This window comes from Poecilia reticulata, linkage group LG10 (genome assembly GCF_000633615.1).
Source record: "Poecilia reticulata strain Guanapo linkage group LG10, Guppy_female_1.0+MT, whole genome shotgun sequence".
In the NCBI taxonomy this organism is placed as follows: domain Eukaryota; kingdom Metazoa; phylum Chordata; class Actinopteri; order Cyprinodontiformes; family Poeciliidae; genus Poecilia; species Poecilia reticulata.
Genome location: NC_024340.1, coordinates 15,187,225 through 15,210,371, shown reverse-complemented (window position 1 = coordinate 15,210,371; position 23,147 = coordinate 15,187,225). Strand labels below are relative to the sequence as shown.

The 23,147-nt window shown below is 38.3% G+C and overlaps 1 protein-coding gene across 7 annotated transcripts in view; it reads right to left on the bottom strand.

The window, feature by feature from the left end:
- Positions 1 to 365: 365 nt before the first annotated feature.
- Positions 366 to 23,147, bottom strand: part of atp11c (ATPase phospholipid transporting 11C (ATP11C blood group)) — a 50,008-nt gene continuing 27,226 nt past the window's right edge. For 2 of the 7 annotated variants that reach the window (XM_008420740.2, XM_008420743.2), the window contains exons 4-31: positions 18,873 to 18,953; positions 17,715 to 17,822; positions 16,950 to 17,078; positions 16,603 to 16,691; positions 15,760 to 15,810; positions 15,271 to 15,335; positions 15,098 to 15,179; positions 14,874 to 15,018; positions 13,022 to 13,219; positions 11,738 to 11,908; positions 11,218 to 11,444; positions 10,594 to 10,665; positions 10,435 to 10,508; positions 10,237 to 10,340; positions 9,975 to 10,156; positions 9,255 to 9,521; positions 8,532 to 8,709; positions 8,338 to 8,440; positions 8,094 to 8,239; positions 7,850 to 7,909; positions 6,796 to 6,923; positions 5,820 to 5,955; positions 5,659 to 5,724; positions 5,428 to 5,531; positions 5,179 to 5,335; positions 3,027 to 3,126; positions 1,132 to 1,163; positions 787 to 844 (exon numbers count right to left, since the gene is read on the bottom strand). In XM_008420740.2, coding sequence (XP_008418962.1) covers positions 3,031 to 3,126; positions 5,179 to 5,335; positions 5,428 to 5,531; positions 5,659 to 5,724; positions 5,820 to 5,955; positions 6,796 to 6,923; positions 7,850 to 7,909; positions 8,094 to 8,239; positions 8,338 to 8,440; positions 8,532 to 8,709; positions 9,255 to 9,521; positions 9,975 to 10,156; positions 10,237 to 10,340; positions 10,435 to 10,508; positions 10,594 to 10,665; positions 11,218 to 11,444; positions 11,738 to 11,908; positions 13,022 to 13,219; positions 14,874 to 15,018; positions 15,098 to 15,179; positions 15,271 to 15,335; positions 15,760 to 15,810; positions 16,603 to 16,691; positions 16,950 to 17,078; positions 17,715 to 17,822; positions 18,873 to 18,953 — 3,219 coding nt within the window. In that variant the 3' untranslated portion in view covers positions 787 to 844; positions 1,132 to 1,163; positions 3,027 to 3,030. Of the gene's footprint in view, positions 845 to 1,131; positions 2,848 to 3,026; positions 3,127 to 3,935; positions 4,027 to 5,178; positions 5,336 to 5,427; positions 5,532 to 5,658; positions 5,725 to 5,819; positions 5,956 to 6,795; positions 6,924 to 7,849; positions 7,910 to 8,093; positions 8,240 to 8,337; positions 8,441 to 8,531; positions 8,710 to 9,254; positions 9,522 to 9,974; positions 10,157 to 10,236; positions 10,341 to 10,434; positions 10,509 to 10,593; positions 10,666 to 11,217; positions 11,445 to 11,737; positions 11,909 to 13,021; positions 13,220 to 14,873; positions 15,019 to 15,097; positions 15,180 to 15,270; positions 15,336 to 15,759; positions 15,811 to 16,602; positions 16,692 to 16,949; positions 17,079 to 17,714; positions 17,823 to 18,872; positions 18,954 to 23,147 lie in introns of those variants that run through there. The other 5 variants (XR_534685.2, XM_008420741.2, XM_008420744.2 and 2 more) reach the window with 5 other exon arrangements.

Genomic DNA, 23,147 nt, shown 5'->3' with positions numbered 1-23,147 from the left:
TTTGAGTCTTAAATCTATTGCTCAATCTCACACAGACACACTTTTTGGGCTGAGTAATAATATTTGACCTTTCTTATAAATTATCATTTGAAACAGATATCCTCTTTATCCACAAAAATCAAAGAAATAAGCTAAAACTACACTAACAGTCTGTGTGCTGCTTTCAGCTGCACTGATATCACATTTAGTAATGTTTTACCTGGAATGATTTGGATTGGAAGGTGTGAATATTTAATTAAATATTAAAATAATTAAAGAAAAGGAAAAAATATTGCAAAAATACAAGTGCAGCGATTAAGTTTAAATAAAAAGATTTGAAAACACAGTGACTAAATATCAGAGAAGTGTTTTTTTGTTTTTTTTTCCTTAGCCTTCATGCAGATGTACCATTCTTGGAGTGGATATTACAACTGCTTAATGGTTCAAAGTAGTTGTACTTAGCTACTGGCAAGGCAGCGTTTATTTGTAAGCAAATATCAAAAAAGTAAAAGGAAGAAAACTCATGCCCATCATTGGAGTTATTTTTATAAAATATAGAAGAGCACTGCTCTGCAGGCATGCGCTGGGCAACGTGACTGGGCAAAAACAAGGAAAAAAAAAAAGGAACAGAAGTTAAAAGACTTCAAAAACGATTTCAACTTCTCCCAAGTCTTTAAATTTCTATGATTTTTTTCATCCTCTTCATCTTGATCTCTTGTTTCATCTTTTAATATTTCTCCACCCTTTGAAGTTGCTTTCACTATGAAAGAAAATCAAAACGAGGAGGATTTCAGTGCCGTGTCCAGGCTGCCTCTTACTCGCGCTCCTTCAGGTGCTTGTAGGAAAGTGGTGTGACAGCAGCGATCTGGAAACAACACAAGACAGCAGACTTTTACTTTGTGCTTTCAATCAGGAGCTGGAGGCGACAGGAGAGAATTGAACCATGTAACGAGGCTTAAAACACCACAGAATCAGCAGTGAGTGGCTACAAAACAATGACGAAGAAAGCTACAGTGATTACAGCATCGCCACCACCGACAGCTGACACGCATTAGTAAAGAAAATCATCCCATTTTCCCCTCATGTCAGCTGATCTATTGAAGCCCAGCAGGCAGATCACGACACAGAGTTAGTGCTGCCGTTGAGGTTTACCTGGAAGCTTGTAGGAGGCCACCCTCTGCCAGCTACAGGGAGAATAAAAACCAGGTTAAAAGTCAAACATTCTTACAGGAAGCTGTGTGCTACTGCTAGGCAGCCAGGGACACTGGTGAACAGTGGGACCAGTCTCCTTAGCATTATGTTCAGGGGACAGACAGGTATCTAAATGTACAATTGCCCTGTTAGGTTAATTACTGAATTTTTTTTTAGCATTTTGTCTTTTTAACAACTACAATCTTCTATGTAAATTATTGTGATTTTATGTAATGGACCAAATCAGATTAGCTGCCAAACTGTAATGAGGTTGAAAAATTACACATCGTTTTGGACATTAGATATAACTGAAAAACATTTCACAATATAAGGGTTTCACATCATCGGTCGATATCAATAATTATTTATTTTTTTATTTTTATTTATATATCTCTAACACTGTCAAACAGGTGACACAATCTATTCAATGTTTTATCCACTTTCCTCTCTAGCTGTCGCACTCATTTTCTCCCTTCACTCCACGCTGTTGTTTTAAAATTTTTACACAGTTATGAAGCACGGAGGCGAAACCTTGAACTGCTGCTGCGCAGCTTACTCAACCAGTTGTTGCTAGGTAACCAAAGAGAGAGAGTGAGTTGATGCCACCAACCTTGTCCAGTTGGCTGTGAAGTTTAGAAGCTAAAGTCTTTCCTCTGCCTACATCCCCCAGAATGCTTTGTTGTTCTGGGTCGGAACTCAGTGAAATTATTGAACATTATATCAAATGTATTATCTACTAATATTGATTACGTGTCTATCACATCTACCTAAGTTTGGGATGTCGTCTCATAACATGAGCATCTCTCAAGATACTCCAGCTTTATTCCTGCCCTGCCTGGTGTTCACCAATGTCCTCTAACAAACCTCTGAAGACTTCACAGAACAGCTGAATCCTAACAATTATTGATTGGCTGAAGTAGATTTCACTTAGAGGTGCCAGAGTAAAGAGGAGCAAATATATTTGCGTAATACAAGTTTCAGATTTTTATTGGTATAATTTTAAAAAGAGTTTCCTTCCAGTGTGTAATCATGTTTATCTTTGTGTTACTTACAATCTTTAAATACTTGAAAGTTTGTGAGTGTAAAAAGACAAGATGTAAAAAACTTCAGCTGATATAAATCCTTTAGCAGGGCTAAATAAAAACACATCGAGGGACGAAGGAGTTTTCAGAAGTTTTATCCATGTTTGTTTCTTTGCAATTTGGATGTCTGCAGCCCATAATTCAGCAACGTTTAGTTTGAATCAGAGTAACTTCATGCACCAAACCCAAGGACAACAAGCACAAATGCATGCATTATTTACCAAAATAAGCAGACGGTGAATAACAGAGATGACCTAACCTAAAGAATCAAAAGGCAACATTGCAAATGGTACAAGAATGCTGGAAAGCAGAGCAGTACAGTGACCAGCCCTGTGGTTTGACACCATGAGATAGGAAGGAAAAAGAAGGACACCTCAGACTCCAACTCAGGAAAACAACTGACTGGAAGAAAGTAAATAAAAACGGAGACATCAGAAGCACACGCAAATGGAAATTTAAGCTTTGCATCAAAAGGAAGGCTGAAAGGAGCATGTGTTTGTGCAAAAATGTGTATTATTTAACCGTATCATACAAACGTTTTGGTCCAGAATGACAGAAATGTAATAAGTGCCTCTCTTCAGCCAGCCTAATCCAGCTTACACAACACAGACAAGAAGAAAAACACTTGTTCATTATTAAATATGATTTATAGGCCATTGGGGTTTCGATTACCTTATTAGAACTTAGCATTAAAAATAAGATGGGCAGCTAGAAGGGTTTAAAGTCAAGCGTGAGTCCCTGATTAAGTTGAATGACCTAAAAGTGGGCTGGTACCTGTTTAAATGACAGTATTGGATTCATCTGAAAAGGTTCTGGTGAGCAGGGGCCTGGCTGAAGACTGGGGAGACTGGGGGTCCCCCGCACTCGACTTTTTCTAGAAGGGTGAGGCAGAACACACTGTTGACTTCACTACGCCGCCAAGCACAAACATGTTTCTATTTCTCCAGATTCTCCTTCCTCCAGCACACTTACACACATACACACACACACAAACATATACATTCACAAGAGACTAAAAGTAGACAAATGGGCAGTAAAAGTTAGTCCATGTGTCTTTCTAGACAACTCTTGAAAAAACAAACCTTCTTTTAAACATTTTTTATAGCGTACTTTTTCATATACTTGGATATTTCTCAAAACAAAATTTATGAGACTGAACACAGAAAAAGCTGTGGGCTGTGGGTTGAGGATCCAGGATGAGGTTGTGGACTCGTGCCTCATGCAGTTGCGTTTGGGTGCTTTGAGGTGCTGCAGTCACCCGACTGGACATGCAGAGGCAGCAGGCATTGGAGCAGCAAGGCAGCTGGGAGGAGACACTGAATAATAAAACTGGACAGACAAGGATGAAAGACTGACTGCACGCTCAGCACAGACTCCCTGTCCTACTCCACACTGCAGGAAGAGCTGGCAGCACACCACTCCTCCCAATTTAATAAATTATCACTAGATTAAGCCATTTGAGTCAATGTTTAAAACAGAGGCTTCCAAGCATTGACTCCATAATTAAACTGTCCAACAGAGTGGGATCAGGATCAAAATCTATAGGGCGCCAGCTTGAATAAATTTATGTAAGGAAGGAGACAGTGGGAGAGGGAGGACACAGTGAGAGGAAAACAAGCAAGTGTCCACGCAAACAGAAAATCCTCAGAACGAGAAAAAAGTTTAACAGAGAAAACAGGAGACCTCAGTCGCTCCATGAGAAGCTGTGAGTGCTAGCTGTCTGAGACAGCATGAAGATAGTAGAAGTCCCCGAGGACGGAAGGCGATGCTTCATCTTTAGGGAGGAAAGTACAGAGAGGAAGAGAAGGAAAAATAGGAAGGTGACGGGTAAGAATGTGTGACAGCACAGAGAAGTCAGATTGGAAAGTAAAAAAAGTCAAGGTACATAGGAGAACCAAGTACTTGAAACGTAGACTGGAAGGAAATCAGTTAATCATAAATGTAACAGAACTACAAATCAAGCAAATCTGACATTTTCAATGATGGTTTACAAGAGTAAAAATGATAAAATACCCCAAAGACTCGAGCAAATGTAGCCTGTTATTCCAGTGCAAACATAAGGCTGACGGGATGGAAACCGGAACCATTTGTGGTCAGTTCCATCAATTAGTATGAGTGACTCTCCTCTGCATTTTGAAGGTCACAAAACTTTTGATAATGCTTTACCTCCTACAGAATTTCCAACAAATTCAAAATTACACAATTTTCCAGACTCAAATGTAGAAAGTACCAAATTTTTCAACAACTGTCAATAATTTCACAGAACACCACTTTGGAAAAAAACACAAAAAAAAACATCAACCCATTAATTAAGTTGATGGGTACATTCTGCACATATTCCAAAGATAAATTATGCAATCTAAAATTATATTAATTTAAAAAGATCAACGTCTAGAAATTCAAACGTTTTTTATCTTGATTTTGTTATATTGAAAAATCCAGAAATAGAAAACTATCAGATATTTCAAGTCTGAAGTCTGATCTTAATACATGTGCAAAAAGTATAAAAAATTTGAGCCTACTGAATTTATGTATAAACACAACACCAAATGTTGAAGTAGATTAATTAAATGTGTGCAGCAGGTGGTTATAAAACATCAGTAGACGTCAGCTACCAAAATATTTCATCAGCAGAGGAATAGCTCTCTTGGTTTTCTATCTTAAATTTTAAAACTGCAGGTAAGTTCTGTATTATGTTACGCATGCACTTTAGAGATAGCTAGTCATGACAGCTACCTGTGAAACTTAGCATTAGCTGTAAATGTAAACCATAAATCTAGTCAATTATTCTTTAAAAGGTACTCCAAACGACTCAACTTGAAAATGTACCAACATAGCCCTGAGGAAACAAATTAATTTGCTAAAGTGAGCGTTGAAAGTGCACAGAAAATAAAGATCTGTGTGTGTACATGCAGTTCAGCGTTACCTGTCGAGCGTGGGGTCCACGGGGCTTGCGGAGCACCACAAGCAGGATCTCTGGCAGTAGACTGAGGAGGATGAGCAAGATGATGACGAGCCACGCCGACACAGAGCTCAGCATGTTGGCGAACACAAAGTACAAACGCTGGTGCTTCAGGAAAGGCCTGCCGGAGAAAACACACTTCAGGTCACATTATCTGTTTCTGAACGCTGACAAAAGGTCGGCTGCAACAAACATTTGTGTGAATTTTCTGACCATATGATTCCTCCCCAGAAGAAGCTGAAAAACACATAAAAAGCCAGGGAGCCCCATATTACAAAGTGGTTGATCCATGTCCAGTGCCGTGTGTCCAGAGCCAGCTGTAAAAAACAAGAGAAGATAATTAAAATCTTCACAGAATAAACATGTTTACATCACAAAATCCTAATTTTACTGGACTTTTAGTCTCCTGTTTGTGCTAAAGCTTAGAACAGGGAGCACATTTACCTTTAGCGTTACAGTGAAGACGAGGACAGTGAACACAATCGTTCCATATGACCAGTTTCCAAAAACCTGGATACAAAAAAGGCAAACAGGATGTGATGAGGAGACGGAGACTAATCAATCATTTTGTCTCATTTCTGTTTAGAAGCTGAGTGAAATCAAACCTGGCCGTTGTCCTGCAGAGCTGGGTTACTGAACAAAAACCGAACACCAAAGAAGAAGACTAATCCGTGGAAGATTCCAAGCGCAGTCCAATAAAGGAATAGCTTCCACCGTAACATTGCATTCTTAGCAATGTCTCTGAAATGAATTAAACGGCAGAAAAAAAAAATCAGAAAGCAACTTTATAGAAATTTACAACAGTGCTGTTTAGAGTTAATTAAGCAGCTATTAAATACTTTTAAATATATCTTTCTAATTAATTTTTATTAAAAGTGCTATAAAAGTGGAGCTGAGGGGCCAAAACCAAACTTTTATTTTACAGAGGCTAAACTTAAAGTTCTAGCCAAAGGATTACAAGCATTCATCTGCAGGAATATCAAATTTTAATGTTGAATTAGATTTTTTTTTTCAGTATGAAATTAATAGATACATAACAAAATGAACTGGGTGGACAAGTTTGAATCTTCGGCGTATTTTCTCAAATCCACTGTCAAAATTATACATAAAGGCTGATGCACACCTACATCTTCTTAAATGTCCTATGGCAACAATATAACTTCTGCAGCCATCATCATAGTTCTGGTTAGATATTTAACTACTCTTACTGGGAGAACTGGTAGAGTTAATTTAAATTGGTTGGTTTCCTGCCATTGAAAACACTTTTAAATGTGTACCAAACTTCATTAATTTTCACTTCATGGTTACGAGAAAGACATTCATTTATCCAATGATAAATGCACTAAGACTTTTGTCTATATTCTGCATTTATTCAGTCGTTAATAAACCCAGTAATTAGGGATACTTATGTCTGTATAATGGATTTGGGAAAATTGTTAAAGGTTGATTGTTTAATTTGACAGTCTATTCACAAAATATATTAATAACTGATAGTTCAAAACCCCAAATCAATCTGAAAATAACAAATTGATTTTCTAACAAGACATGCACTTTTCAAAAGGTGCAATACCACCAAGTTACCTGTAGAGGGTGGAGTGTTCCAAAAGAACCTCAATGCAAATGTGCTGCTCCAAAAGGCTGTAAGCCAGGATGGGCATAGAGGTGAAGCAGATGTTGTACATCGTCAGATAGGCTGCATCGTACAGGGGCTGGGGAGGACGGAGCAGGAGGAAGGGTTGGAGGGGTAGGATGGAGGAAGGAGGAGAAGGGGTGGGGTGACTGGGGATTAATATAAAGGAGTAGAAAAAACTCAAAATCACCTATATGTCTTAAAAGGAAGCCATCTGAGGAAGCCTAAATATTACTTTCAGGAACTTAGATCAAAAGAAAGAATAGCAGAGGCATGAAAAAGTGTTTGAAGCTTTACAGACTTTTTCATTTTTGCATTTTCAGCACTTTGAGTCAGAAATATCTCAGTAAATATATGTGATTATGTTGTTTGGAAGGGAAAAAAAATCTAAACCAACGTTTCCAACTCCATGAAAATAGAATTTGAGAAAAGAAAAAAAATCAACCACACACCAATAGTAAAGCATAGTGGTGGCAGTGTGATGGTCTTGGTGTGATTTACTTCTGCAGGGCCATCAACATCCATCATGTTGCCTTAAGATCAAGCACACTTGGGTTTTGGTCTAAATGATCCAAAACACACCAACAAGACATGGTCGAAAATCCTCCAATATTAGTTTGTACAGTTTTTTTTCCTTCTCAATCAAAAATGATTTAAAAACTGCAGCTTTAGATTTCTCTGTTTTTTTCTCTTATATTAAAATATGGTTATCAGAGTGACAAAAAGAAATAAAAACAGAATAAATCTGTAAGAGTGCAAATATTTTTTCACACCACTGCAGGTTCCCTGTGGTGTTTCCATAACAAAATTCTTGTTAAACCTTCATAATAGTCTGATTGCACAAACACATCACCAGGGTTGTGATGACTGGATTATTATAATTATTTCAACAGAGGTCAAAGGTCACAGGGCCAGTGGGGGTGGGGTAATTTAAGGGAAACGGGCTCAGTCACCTTTAATGATAGCAAAATTTTCAAACCTCATTGTCGCCAAGAAAAGACTCACTTGCTGGGAATAGCCACAGAAGAACTGGTACAAAAACTGAGGTAAGATGAAGCAAAGATTCTGTGGAAGAAAAAAAATAATGAGAAAAAGATGTTCAAAGTTATGAGTACTTTAATTTTAACTCAAAAGTTTGTTTTGTTACTTCTAGAAAATGTCGCGCAAACAGTAACTGATCAATAGAAGTTTTGAATATGAATGCAGCAAGGCATTAGAACATTAAAAAGGCAAAATCAGTTTTGGTTACCTTGTAAAAGAAGTACTGCACTAGGTGTGCAATGCGAACGTAGTAAAGATGTCCATGAGCCAACAAAAGTTTCTTGAGGTGCTTGAGTTTGGGGATGGCGTAATCACTGTTCTTTACTGCCTGCCGACCCTCTTTACCCTTAATACCTGGAACACCAGGGCCAAACAAAAACGAAAATATACAGAGGGTCAACATAACCTGCACCAAATGATAGCAGTTCCCCACATTTACACTGATTTCTTACCAATGCCAACATGAGCTTCCAAGATCATGCTGACATCGTTTGCTCCATCACCAATGGAAAGAGTAATTGGGTTGCCTTTGGAGTTCTTCACCAGTTTAACAATCTAAAGATGGGAGTAAAACAGAGAGCTGCATGTTGCCAAGCGTTTGCTGTAAAAGTGATAAATCCAGTTCACTAAAATAACCGGATCTGACCTGGGCTTTCTGCAGAGGGGCCATGCGGCAGCAGAGAACAGACGTGCAGTTCTGACAGATCTGCAGAAACAGGTTCTTGTATCTTCTGGAGTTTGGTTCAGAGGAGGAGCTGAGAACCATCGACAAAGAAGCTCCATCGATGATGAAACCGTAATCCTGTCCGGCTACAGACCAACTCCTGCAGCAATCAGCAGGAAAATAAGGAATGAGTTACAACTTCTGATACAAAAACCTTTTAATAGCATTACACAAGCCAACTTCTTCACATTTTGTTGCTCCACAAACATAATATTCATAGGGTTGCTATTTTTTTTCCTGTTCAGGGTTGATGAGAAGATGTATCAAAGTGAGAACATATGGCAAAATTAAAAAAATGATTTTCACACGCACTTTCCACCCAATCTGAGCTTGAGCTGTTCTGCAAATAAAAATGGGACAAATTGCTAGTCTCTAGATGTCTTAAAACATGCAGAGCTGTAACTGTATTAGTGACTCAGGGTATAATCTCACTTTTGAGATGTTTATTTGTAGAACATTTAAGAACTACAAATCATTTTCCTTCCGCTTTGCAGATTTGTGTTGGTCTATCGCTCAAAATCTCCATAAAACACATTAAATTTTGTGGTTGTAATGAGAGAAAATGTGAAAACGTTTAAGGTCGTTCAGTGTTTCTTGCAAGGCACTGAATAGAGGTTTTATTATTTTGTAATTTCAAATACCAACCTGGTAATTCCTAATTTCACAGGTGGGGCATCTTGAACAGCCTTCTTATGGTACTCAAGTAACAGATCATGCAGCCTCTCCTCCCGACTCCTCCCTCCATCTTCAAGAGTGCGCAGCGTCAGCTCCAGCAGTTCCGTGTTTTTCTTAAACAGTCCACAAGCGTAGCAGGTGGACTTGGCCGTCTCCATCTTGTCCCCTGTCAGAACCCAAATCTTCATGCCTGCTCCCTGCAGAGCCTCCATGGTCTGTGCCGCCTCATCCTGAAGCCTTTTGGGTAGAAAGAGACGCATTAGAGGAGAATGAGCACACTTTGCCAAGTAAAACACAAAAAAGGAAGAAAATGTATGTTAATTGTGCCCAACAAATTGAGCTAAATTGATTAATCACAACATTTTGGAAGTTTTGTTTTATTAATAATGAAAATATTTAACATATAAGACCAACAATTTGTTTTAGCATTTTGAAATCTTAAGATTGTGAAGCAGTACATAACCACATGGTGGCAGTGTAAGATGATAAAGAGTTAGGGGCACAAGCTAAAGAAAATTTAACAGAAGGATCTCCTAACTGTAAGACAAAAGAAAGGCACTTAGGAAAGCTTTAGATTTTAAATGAGGTCATTTGTAACTTATAAAACCTTTTAAAGTAAAATACGATCTTTAGCATTTTAAAACACTACTTCATCAGAGTTTGACTACAGTATGTGGAGTTAGCACCCACTGATCTTCCACAGCTGTAGCTCCTATTAAAATCATATCAGTCTCCACTCGGTTGTAAACAGCCATCAGCTTCTCCTCTCTGTCCTGGAGAGTCAGTCTAGCTTCTCTCAAGTCTGCGTCTGCCCTGGCGTACTCCTGTGCGCTGAGATGTTTGTAGGCTACACACAATGTGCGATAGCCCTCCTGGACAGAGAAAAAATGTTACCACAGAAAACCTTGAGACTGTTTGGTGAAGAAGCTACAACAGTTTGTTTTTCACTCACGGTTGCGTTGCGTTCCACATGCATGCGTATCCTCTCCACCTCCTCCTGTCTGACTTGAGGGAAAATAGAAGAATCTGCACCCTTGCAGAAAAGCAATATGTCACCTGGACACAAACATAAACAATTACAGAAATGGTGAATGTTGAAAATCGACAGAAAATCAAATAAAAATGCAGTAAATTAAAGTCTTCAGCTCACCTGTTTTGGATTTGACCATTACACTCATCCGCCTTCTCACAGGGTCAAAGTTTAACACATGAAGTAGTTCATACCTTCAAGTAACACAAGATTAAAATTAAGTTAAAAAAAAATACACACGCATCAATTATGACAATCCAAATGTTGTTACTGACTTACGTTTCAACATCTTTATTTCTGTTAAGAATTTTCATGTTTTTACTTTCCAGGCCCAGAAACGTGAAGCCGTACCTGCAGATGGAGACAGATGACTGAACATGTGACATTTCTTAGTCATGCATTTGTGTGATTTGTGCTTTACTTTGGGCTAAATTTGATGATCAAGTCCTAAAACTACTGAACATTCAAGAGTTTCTCAATGCAGACATATTATTGTTCTAGTGAATCGTGTGTGAGACTGCTGACTTGACAGCAAATAGTCACAAAACCTCATTATTTAAGAAGCTGACTGTTCAGATTCAGCATTAAAGCATATTAATGCAAAATTAGGGGGAAGGAAAACATGTTGTAACAGCAACAAATCCAACTCTGAAAGGATTATGAAATGAAGCCTGGACAAGAATGATCCTTTGTTTTTCTTTGATCAGCTTGACTTTGTGTTTCATTAGCTGTCAACCATAATCATCTATCATTACTTGAAATAAACACTTGAGATCTTTATGCAATTTACTGAGATGCAACATTACATGGAATTTGTTATTTTTTCTTCAAAAATTATTTACTAGTATTCAAGCAATATCAACTCAAATTGATTATTTCACAACATCTGTCATCTTTTTTTACCTCATGGCTCCCTTAACCAGAGCAATCTCATCGGGCGAGGAAGCTATGAAGCCCATTTCCTTCTGTGGCGGGTCCAGAAACTCGTGATCGAGCCCTAAGCCATCGACCTGGTCAATCTGGTCTATCTGATCTATCTGGTCAATCTGGTCTTGCCTCTGCTTTGTAGACTCCTTCACCTGGACGGTGTGGCACAGACAGAGGGCACGAAGGAAAAGCTCCTCCCTCTCCTAACAACAAAACAAAAAGACAGCTCATTAAAGGAAACTAAAATCAAACAAGTTAGCTCATTTCAACATGGATGAATTTACTTTTTATCAAAATAAGTTCTACAAAAATTAACAGGTGCTTCTTTCCAGAGCAAACATTTTTCCCACTTTATGTTAACTGCATATGTCGACATGTCACAGGCCACACACGGGTGACCTATGAAGGGTCTTTCTGACCAATGAGCTATGTAATGGCCATATGCTAATGCCTGCACGACTTCTTGTACCAGATGGTGGGGCAACACAACACTCACCCTGCCAGCTTTCTGCTGGATTTTGTTTACAGGTCCATCTGTGACGCAAAACCCGTCCAACTCTGAGCTCCCGTCCCCATGCTTGTACTGGAAGCCGTCGATGCAGCACTCTATGAACTCCATGTTGTTCTGAGTGAGGGTGCCGGTCTTGTCTGTGAAGATGTACTCCACCTGCAGTAAACATCATGGGGAAAGCACAAAATGTAAAACAATAAAAAAAGAATATTAGAAAAAATAATTACACAGCATGTGTCAAATTGGTAAGGTGCAAATTCTTGTATTTATTTTAAATGCTAAGTGTAGCTGGTACAAAAAAAGCACTTTTTGTGATGATCAGATGTATAAAAAGAAAATTAATTGCCTGTGTTGCAAATCTACTGCTATGCATCTTTTATTTTTATTTATTTATTTTTTTTACTGTAGCAGGAGTCACTCATAATCCAAGATTTTTTTCAAGTATGCTAATTTTCTGGAACAAAAGTTGAGAAAAACCAAATGTTTTTATTTCTACAATTTATACTAACGTTTCAATATTCTTATGGGGAAGCAATAAATCCCATATGTCTAAGAACTTGATATGCTGCACAATACAGTTTATTAATTCAGAGGAGAAATTGCTTATTTGTTGACAAGCTACTCCATCCAAAGTATTAAATATTAGTAATTACAAATATAACCACAAGTTAGATAAACTTGGTAAAAATTAAAAAGAATTAAACATAATGAGACTGAAGCTGTGTAGTGCATAGATTAAGCCAGTACAACACTTGCTCTACCTATTGCTGCACACTGCCAGTCTGCTGGCTGAAAGAGGAAACTTGCATTTATTTATTTTTTGCATACATAAATTTAAACCCGGTTATAATGTGTAAAGAAGTGAAGCATAATCCATCTCTCCTGTTGCAGTAACATTGTTGTAATATCATATTTGGGAAGCTCCTAGCTGCAGGCTCCACCAGAGGAGCCTGGTGGAGCCTGCAGCTCCACCAGGCTCCAACCAGCATCAACACCAACCAGCATCAACATCAGCTGATGCTGGAGCATCAGCTGATGTTGGAGCTGATGCTCCAACATCAGCTTGTTTTACTCCTTGTGTTACTTTATTAAAAGCAGAGTAGCCAAAAGTAAAATTCTTTGCACAACACGGCTAGTAATAAATGTCTACCACATGTTTATTCTTTCTTTTTACTTAGAAATGTATGTTTGGATAACAATCTTAGAAACAACGTAAAAAAGAAAAACAGTCAATCAAAAGTGTTATTTGAATGTGTCTTGCGGCCTGACCTGTCCCAACTCCTCATTGAGGTCTGATGTGTTGACCAGCGCCCCCTCTTGGATTTCAGGGTCGAAGAAATCTTTGTCCCATGTAATGAAAAAGGACCCCAAGAACTTTTGCATCTCAACCGTGACGTACATGGACACCGGAATGATGAAGTTGAAGAGCACCATGAAGGACAAGAAGTCTGTGAACATTTTTAGGTACTGTTGGAAAAAAAAAAGAAAAAGAAAAAAGTTAAAATGACACACAGGTTTTCAAAAACGTTAAAACTAACAACTTTTCTGCAGTTGAAACTTTCACATGTTAGATTTGACAATACATAATAAAAGATGGTGCATTTAATTGTGATATAAAATGTAAACAAACATGTTGTCAGAACTAGTGGCGAGTCGTAGTTTTAATCCAGAATGTGTTTATATGTTTCTGTTTTGAAAAATATTAATCATAAGTGTTTAATTCTTTACTAATCAGCAAAAATTTTACTTTAATTGCAGGACTTTTTTATATATGTATTGCAAATGTGAATAACCACCATGTCCCACCACTATTTTTATATGCAACTACAATATTTTATATTTTGCAAACAAAAATTCACAAACTATAATGTTTCATTATTTTATTATTAGGAAACAGAAACAAGATATAAAAAACTAAATTCTGCCCCATTTTCAAGACAATGGCACCATGTTGGGTAACTTGTCTTATGCAACTGACTTTATAAACTATAGGTCAATACCAATGACAAAAAATAAAATCAGCACCATTCAGTACCCTGGTACAATGTCAGAGAAAGTACAGTAACGGATTTTTTTTATGAAGTTGACTTTGTGAAATTTTGATTGAACTGTGCACTGTGTTGAGAACATTTTGTTTTTCAGCTGAAATCAGCTCCCCCACACAAAGGTTTATACAGCAAATAAGGAACAAGTTTCACAGTTAACTAAAGAACAAATACAAAGAGAAAGGAGCATGTAGTGACGTAGGTCAGCAGTGGCTAATTCACGCGTTTTCTTTGCGTCACAGTGTGTAAAACATTACAGATGGAGCAGTGGCCTAAAGGCTGGAGCAATCACCAGTAAATATTTAACGTCACAGAGCTCAACAACTATGTATTAGGATTTAATGTTTCAAATTTGCATTTTAGAAGCTGAAGTGAAACCAAAGCACCTGGTCAGCTTTCAGTCTCAAATAGGACATCTGCAGCCTGGGGACTTTTATTCAACCAAGGTTATTAAGAGTGAATAAATAAAAAGTTGAAGACTTTCCAGAAGGTTGCGTTTAGGTGACAATTATCCTAAAAAAATAAAGTTTCAGTTCAACATTTAATTCTTTAGCAAACAACTTGCCTTGTAAAATTACTCAACAGTTTTGCTTTTTTTTTCATTAGTGCCACAAACTATCACATGAAATCCAAGTAAACTTGGATTTCATGTGATAGACACACACATAATTTCCAAACTCTACAAAAATCTGTGTTTACATTCTAGGCAATAATAATTTCCATAAATGCAACCGAGTCATACTGACTATTAAGCAGAGTTGAAAAATAAATGCCACATTTTTTTTTTTTGTTTCACATCATTTTTTTCTCTTTCAAAAGCTGAAAGCTCATTTCCTTATATGATAGTGTACAAAACAAAACTTTGAAAACATCACAGTATGTTACACTGTTATAAAGTAACTGTAGTTATTGACAGGGCAGATCTACACAAATCCATTGTTAAATTAGAGCTTAAAACATAAACTGCTGTCTAAATCAGTTTTGGTTGACGTTTTGTTGTAGGGACAGCAATGCACCAGTTTTAAAATCGTGTACAGACATTTTATCAATGTTTTTCAAAAACAAGTTAACGGCACCTGATTAGTTTCCTTCTCCTTCTGCGTTTTCTCGTTGTACCACGTCTCATCGTGTTTGCTCTGCCACACATACTTCAGTGTGGTGCACACAAGCGCTTTGCTCACCAGGATAAAAAGGTAAACCAGAAGGAAGGCGTTGATAGACCTGAAATAACAGTATTAGTTACAACAAGCAGTAGACCAGACGTGTTTAATCTCGTCTGCGGTTCTCGCTACAGACATACTTCTCCACAGCGGACCGTTTTTGCGATTTTCCCTGGTAGTTGAGAGCCATTTTTGTCTCCATTCCAGTGTAAACTGCGACACCTTGAGAGAAAAAAACAGAAAAAACATTAAAAAAAAGGATCAGCTTTCAGCATAAAAGCCCACTGAGTGACGCTGCTTTCATTTGACTCACCACATATCTTCTGAGTGTTCTTCAAATTTGCTCCTTTCAGCAGCAGGTTTTCTGGGCCTAAAGATCTGCACAATCACATCAGTGGATTAAACACTTGTGTTGCGATTCAGGAGCTGTGCAATCCACAAAGTCCTCCATTCTGTAAATGGGAACCTGGCAGGGCATCTGGCATCTGTTCTAAAATACGCAGTGACAGCGGGGCTGCAGTCCAGGTTTACACCCGTCCCAGTGCTCTTCAGAAGGACACTGGAATTTGTTTGTGGCTATTACAAAGTAGTCAATGAGAAATGCCAGTGGGAGTGCTTTGGAAGCAGGCTGGCTAAACCCCTGCCAGCCTGTTTTAATGTTAATGCTTGTTTGCAATGAAGGATCAATAGAGAAGTGATTTGTTAGAGATGCAAAGGGAAACAAATGGGTGCTTAAGGAACCATGTTTTGATTTTGCTCCCGTTTAAAGTGGATTGAGATTGCTGTGCATGAGAGCTCTCACCTCACATCAGGCTCCTGACTGTTTCTGTAAATGTGCATACGGCCGACAAATCTGGAATAGAATAACATCCACTTAGTATATACAAAGGAAACCAGATATTTAAATACACTGCATAGGAAGACTGATGACCTTCTTCTCTCATGACATTAAATCGAACTAAATCTTTGCCAATTATCATGAGAGAAAATGAGAGAACACTTTCATGTATTTATTAAAATTTGGAAGTTTATGAACAATTTGGGAAAACCCTACTGATGATGTCATGGACTGAGAAGCCACCCAGAGAGCAAGAAGTCATAACTCTAAAGCAATCTAGAAAGGTTAGCATTTGCAAAGGTACTCGCGGACAAAAAACACAATTTGTGTTTGAGCAAAGCAGCATAAAACATGGAGCTTTTTTTACTTTGCTAGTCAATCATGACTGGCAAAGTAAGACCTGCCAGCCATGATTGAGTAAGGTTTCTCAGTATAAAATATGATTTAGTTTCACCAGTTCTGTCAGGAGGAATGGGTCAAAATACAAATAAATTACTGTGAGAAGCTTGTGGAAGGAAATTCTAAATGCTTGACCAAAGTCATAAAGCTTAGAGCAATTGTTTCAAATAAATCTCTAAAAAAGTTTTGTAAAATTTTGTGGTATTTAGTAAATAAAAATAGTGTTGAGCTCAAATTATTGTCAGTGATAAAAAAGTTATATTTCTTTCCATAAAGAGCACAAAAATATCCGATTTCAGCTGTGACTATATCATCTTCATTTTATTGCTAGGAATCAGGCTAGCATTTTCAAAAGACATCATAATCATGTAGTGTAAATCTGCTGAGACCACCTGGTGACTGACTTACTTGTAAAGGTCAGGCTGAGGCTGTTCACACTCGATGGTGGCACTGAGATACTGCAGATCACTCTCTAGGTCTGCCACTGTGTAGTGTGTCTAGAAGATGGGACAAACAAACAGAGTAAGAACTGAAAGCCAGGACTGAGTAAGGTCAAACGGTCTTTTTAGCTTCCTGTTCTCTTTCTCACTCAGCTAGAGAAAGAGTGGGAGTTTAAAAAAGGTATTAAAATGCTGTGACAAATGAATATGGAGGTAATAATGCAACAAATGCATGTGATGACTGACTCTAAGATCTTCTGATGATATAAATAGGGATTAGGACAGTAATTGGAGATGAGTGGCAGTGCATCTCACTTTATGGTTGGACTCTCCATCCAGACTTGCTGTGGTAACAAAACATGTGCCATCATCTCGGCTGGACTGCAGCAGGATTAGATCACAGGGAAAGGTCTCATCTTCTTCTACTTCCACAATATCTCCAACCTGAAGGGTTTACAATAAGTAAAATAGCACAATGAAGTAGAATAACAGACAACATACACAACAATGACTAATGTAAATTAAACAGTAGATTCAATTGGAAATGCAATAGGAATCGTAAATGTTAGGCAGAATCATGGATTTCACAGGGATTTAAACAGTAAATGTCAGTGACTTTGCATTTCCTGTGCTTAATATTCAGAGGCTTGTCAGTGTGAATGTTTGCAGGCAGACACATGCTTCATAGCTGTCGGAAACATCATTACAAAGAATAGCAGAACATCTAAAATATATCATTTCCTGGAAGTTTAATTTTAGCTTAACTTGCATACTGAAAAAAAATTAAAACAGCAGTGTGACAGCTTGAAACTTTGGAATACCTGCATATAAAGCCCAACGTATAAACAACACCAGTTTATCTTGAGTTTCTCAGCCTCCGTATGCTGGAATGATTTTATAGGTTGCTTAACAAACACAGCAAACCCAACTCTTAATATTGACATTAAATCAGCGTGAACAGCAACAGAAGACACATATTGGTATTGATTATCAGCAGCCCTCTAACAACTTCTCACTGCAAAAACATTGTTATTTTTTTTTCCTACTGATCCAAGTTAGGATGTGTGTGCAAAAAGTTACCTTGATTTTAGCACTCATCTTCCGTATCCTCCGGCCATCCTCTAGTACGGACACCCGGTACTCATTCACCTCCCGGTCAGCCTTGTGCCGCAGCCAGTCCTCATATCCCTGTGGCAATGTGTCAAAAAATCTAAATTGGTTTATCTGCTGAGCAAACAAAAAAATGGTAAACTTTCACCGACCCATTAATACCCACGAGACACTAAGAGCTGTGAGATCAATAGAAAGTCATAGAATGCGGAAAAAGTGGGGCATGAACACAATTATGACCTCTGAACATGGCAAAAGAACAATTCCTGTAAGGTGACTGGTTGATGTTAATTGCCCGAAAGAACTACTAAACAGCAGACCATGAAGATATACTAAGCCAGGAACAAAATAATGCACATTCTGCAGTCAAGTAAGAAATAAAATCTGGTTTATTCTTAAAATACAGCAATGAAAGTACAAGAGATGCTGAGGGAAGAAAGAAAGAGTTCAATCCATGCCAACACTGATCTCGAGCCAAAATGTGAGATTACAGGGAAAGGTGATGGGAGGAGAAAGTCTGGTTGATTAACATAGAGGAATAACGCCAGGGAGAGGATGAAGAGAGGCAGCAGAAATCACTTCAGTCACAGTAATAAAGTTGGGCACACCTCCTTGGAATCTCTCATCAAACCCTGGCTGGAAGAGCTCCGCTAATGTGAGTGGTTCCCTCTTATTTTTGCAGGGAAGTCCACCCACTATTGTCCATTTCAAAGTCCCAGCAGTGGAGCAACTAAAAAGCCGATCCTAAAACAATACATCTGACACTGGGATGTTGCAGCAACAGAGAGGAAGAAACGGACACTCCCCCTGATAATTTGTATCTCTGTAATAGACTGGCTCGCTCATTCTCTCCACATTTACTCACACTTCCCAGGAGCCCGTTTCATCTTCACCCCAATCAGAACTCACCAGCAAAGCACATTAATACAGAACCCAAGAGAGCATTAGTCGAGTACTTTATACAAAAAACAACGTGGGAGTTGTAAAGGCAACAGAGCTTAATGTGTTATATGGAGAGTGGGGGGGCAAAATGCAGTGGAAGACAATGAGAAAATCAGGACATTGCAATGGAGAGCTAATGACATTTCTGTTATCAGCACTGATCTGCCTCATTAGGCAGGATTTTACCTGTTTGACAGCAGTTACTGTGATGACAAAAAATAAAGGTAGGCCACTGGTGACTGGGCTGGTGGGGGTGTCCACTATCACCTGCAGGGAAAGAAAAAAAAAAGACAACAATGTGCATTAAAGCATTAATTAGAAATTCCCGCTGCAGCGTGTTATTTCTATGGCAGGAACATTATGTGGTGATAGTTGAAAGGTTTGGGTTAACCCTTAATCCAGGGTGTAATCCATACTTACACCACACCACATATTTGGCCATAAGGAGAAACATGAGGGAGACATTTTTATTTTTGAGGGAAGCAAAGGAGGTTCTGGGCCAAAGAACTTTTAATCAAGAGTGCCTGGGACAGAGTGCTTAATCTGCAGGCATGCCAACACTTCTGTGTCTCTGCCAAGCCATAGTAGAAGGCCAGCAAGGAGCTTTGTCAAATTCCCGTTACCTCGCCCCCCCCCTCAGCTCTGTGGAGGGGAATACAATGTGTGCTTCCACTGAAGCTCTATGCATCTTATGAGTTTAGATCTGGTAATATCCCAAACAACCACTTCAAAAAAGACTCCAGCTAAGGTCTAATGAGACAATCAGTTCTATGTACTCATGTGTCCCTATAAACCAACTAATGGATTTACTCTGGCATTCTTGATCCCACATAATGCAGATTTTCCCCCCTACATCGTGCCACCTAAGTCTCCTTTCTGGCGGAACAGCCGGTTTCATTATGACAGCGTGCACACACATGGCATACTCAACTCATTTATATTCTGGCAACAACAACTAGAAAGTTTTATGTTTCTGTGTTTCTAACTTGCATGACCTAAAAATGGAGCAACATTTCCAAATCAACAGGAATGCAAACCCACAATAATTACGCAATAAGAAACCTGTTCACATGCAAACGCAAGTAAAGATTTTGTCAAGTCTAGCAAAAACAACAATTAACTTGGGCATAAATTAATCTGACACACACAGTGGTGCCAAATGAATAACATCTGACCTCTTTGTTCAAAAAGAACTAAATACTCATAAATCATCTATAAGTCATCCAGATGTGGTAGGTCTACACAGCAACACTCCAAATTTATAGAAAGCAGGCTGAATGCATAAAAATGATACAAGTGTCTCAAAGCTGCAAGTTACTGTAAGCTGGTGGATTACTGAATTGAGTAGCACATTGTTCTCTCTAATCATTCAAGTTATGCACTGATTAACAAGCTCACACGTCATGTTCCGAAACGTTATTGTGATTAAAAGTGGAGGCGATTGAAGCAATCTACACCCTCTTTTGAAATCCAACGCAAACAATTTTTAGCACCACAAAACTAATACAAGCAAACAGGGACAACTGAAGTAAATCTTCAATTTTTATGAGTTTGGAAGATGAGAACATCAAAAACTTTTTCAGATGCCGGCTGCTGAAAAGGTTCCTTCTTATAAGAAATTCTGTTGCGGCAGGACGAAACACAAAATGTACAGATTAAAGGCAGTTCTGCCAAATAATGAATGAATTTATGTCGCTCTCTGAATTGATTGAAAGTAAGGAATTATCTCTGGCATTTACCAAGTGTAAATAATTCTGACCTAAAACATTTAGGTCAGTTTAGTGTGGTTTAACGTTGGATGTCGAGAAAAAAAACGGTTATTTCTAGTCTTTTCACAACAAGTTAACACAACATGACGTGATGTTTTATAAAATAAGCTTCACTTATTCACACGTGGAGCCACATAAAAAGCATTTCAGACCAGCAAGCAAGTTTGCAAGACAATAAAGTAAACTAAAGCCTCAACAATGACCAAGTATCCCAATCTTCAAGAGCCCTTCACAATATTTAAATGTCAAATAAAAGTGGGAACAACCACAAGACCCAAAAAGAGGATACCCAGATGACGAAGCATTCAGCAGACCACACACAGCTCAGAGTGAAGCCAAAGCATGCAAAGCAATCTTTACACTGCACTTTGCGTCTTTTAAAGCTATTTTTAAACTACAGAACTTCAGAAGCAGTTGTTTAAACTATGCTTTATAAATAACCTTGACTTGAACATTCTCAGCACTACTTTGGCGTATCTCAAGTGTACAATAAAGGACTAAAAAAAGAAACTGTGGATAAAGGGGCTTTTTTTAGTGTCTGGGTATAAAAGTTAGATCTAAAAGAGTACTTTCATTCTATTTTCACAACAAAACTGCGAGAAGCTTGAGTTGACAAGCTTCTCACCCTCAAAAGCATCATGATAGTTTTCATAATTAGAACAGGAACAGAGGGAACAAGGAGCTGGTTTCCATTACATTAATTGGTTTGTTAATAAGTGCAGGTTTGTGTTACTAAAGGTTTTCTGCAGAGGGTTGTTTGGTCTTTGTTGTGGGGATAGACAGTCTGAACAAGATGAAACTGAAACGTTTAAACTTAAAGAAAAATGTCTTGGAAAGAAAGACATAATCAAATACATATGATTTTTTAGTAAATAACACTGTAATGAGTAAACAGACTTTGTAAGCTGTACATTATTAACAGTTTTTCTTGATGAGCTGGGCAGCCCACTGAAAGCTAGAGCTAATAATCCTAAATGTTGAATGTAAAGTCTGGACGATGATGAACAGCTCTGGAGCTAAACAAAACCTGAAGTGGATCTGAGTTACACTGTTGCTTCCTGTTGAAATTAGGTCTAGCTTCCTTAAATCTCGCTATTTGATCGACCTAAACCTGAGATACACAAATATCTGTGTATTTGAGGCCAAAGAAGTATAAAGTATGTGAGAAATGCTCCTTTTCAGGTTTTAAAGTCCTATTAAAAACTAAGCTTTTCCATTATTGAACCAGCGAACATGCAGAATGCCTCGCTAAATTTAACTCTGCATGGCTTTCAGGCAGGTTTTTTTAATAGAACAGCAGAATTTAACTCTAGAAGAACTGTGGTAATATGGAAAATCACTTTGCATTTAAAATAGCTAAATGGTGACGACTGATGACACCATTAAGTGAGTGGATAACTCAATTCAGGCCTGTCTCAACACTGCACTTTCACTGGGTTGTTCATTATGCCAAGTATGTTTACATTTATGTAAATCCATCTGAAGTGAGACAACTAAATGTTTTACTGCTGTAGGTAAATACAGAAAAAGCTTTAGTTCTTTTTCCACACACTGTCTTCCAAGATTGAGTCATTGGTGGAACAGATCAAGGAGGGAAACCCATTTATCCCCCTATTGACACTCCAGTCCATTCTGGGGGTCACAAGGCATTCACAGGTCAGAACAGACTGTCTCTACAGTGAGTTCTGGGTCTGCACCAATTAGTCCTGGTAGGAAAATGTCTGGAAATCCAGATCAGATGGCCGAACAACCTCATCCAGTTTATTTCAATGAAGAGGAGCAGCAGTTCTCACCCAATAATGCAAAAGGTACGGTAACCCTACAGAAAATGTTCATTTCAGCCATTTGTATCCGGTATCTTGTATTTTTTTTTTGTCACAATCTGATATCTCGAAGAGGAAGGCCGCAGCGCAAACATATCACTACATCAAGAGGTTTGCATAACATGCCATTTTTCATGTCACTGAGAAATTGTAACGCCAAACAAGAGTCCTTAAACTCTGGCTTAGCTAATCCCCAGACTGTTGAGTTCTGGTTTCACTTTACGTTGCTACCTTTTAAAAAAATTTGCACAATGGGCCTTGGAGTTTCACATTAGAGTTTCCCATCAAAAGACGCCCTGCATGATTAGAGTTATAATGAAATGTAGTTTGTATGGCTGTATTGTAGACCACAATCCAGGATTTGAAACAATTAAAATGTTCAGGGCTAAAACCTTCATTGTTATACAAGGCTTGGTGAATTCCACAAATATCGAGCATCATGGTTTTTTCAACGCTAACTTGGGCTGCAACACTCAACTGATAGGTGTGAAAACACCCTCATAGTCCAAGACTCATTTCGATTGGTGACAAAAATGACAACATTTGTTACATTTTCCGCTGGTGGAGTTAGCTTTGACTCTGCTCTGTGTCAAACAATCCAAACCCTTTGAAAAACCTTTTCACCCCTTCTCACATGTGGCGGCGCTGCACCAAGAACTGCTGAAGTAAACGACACCAAATATAAACAGAAATGGAGTGGCGTCAGACTTTAACGGTTGTAGGATTTCTCTCTTATCTTTGTTAAAAGACCTCGAGCCATTTCTTCCAGCAGCTCTAGACTAGGTGACTTTTGTTTAGGTTGTATTTACCCAGAATGGACTGCGCTGTAGTTCCCATCCTGCTTTTGGAGTGGACTCCGGTCCACTTGT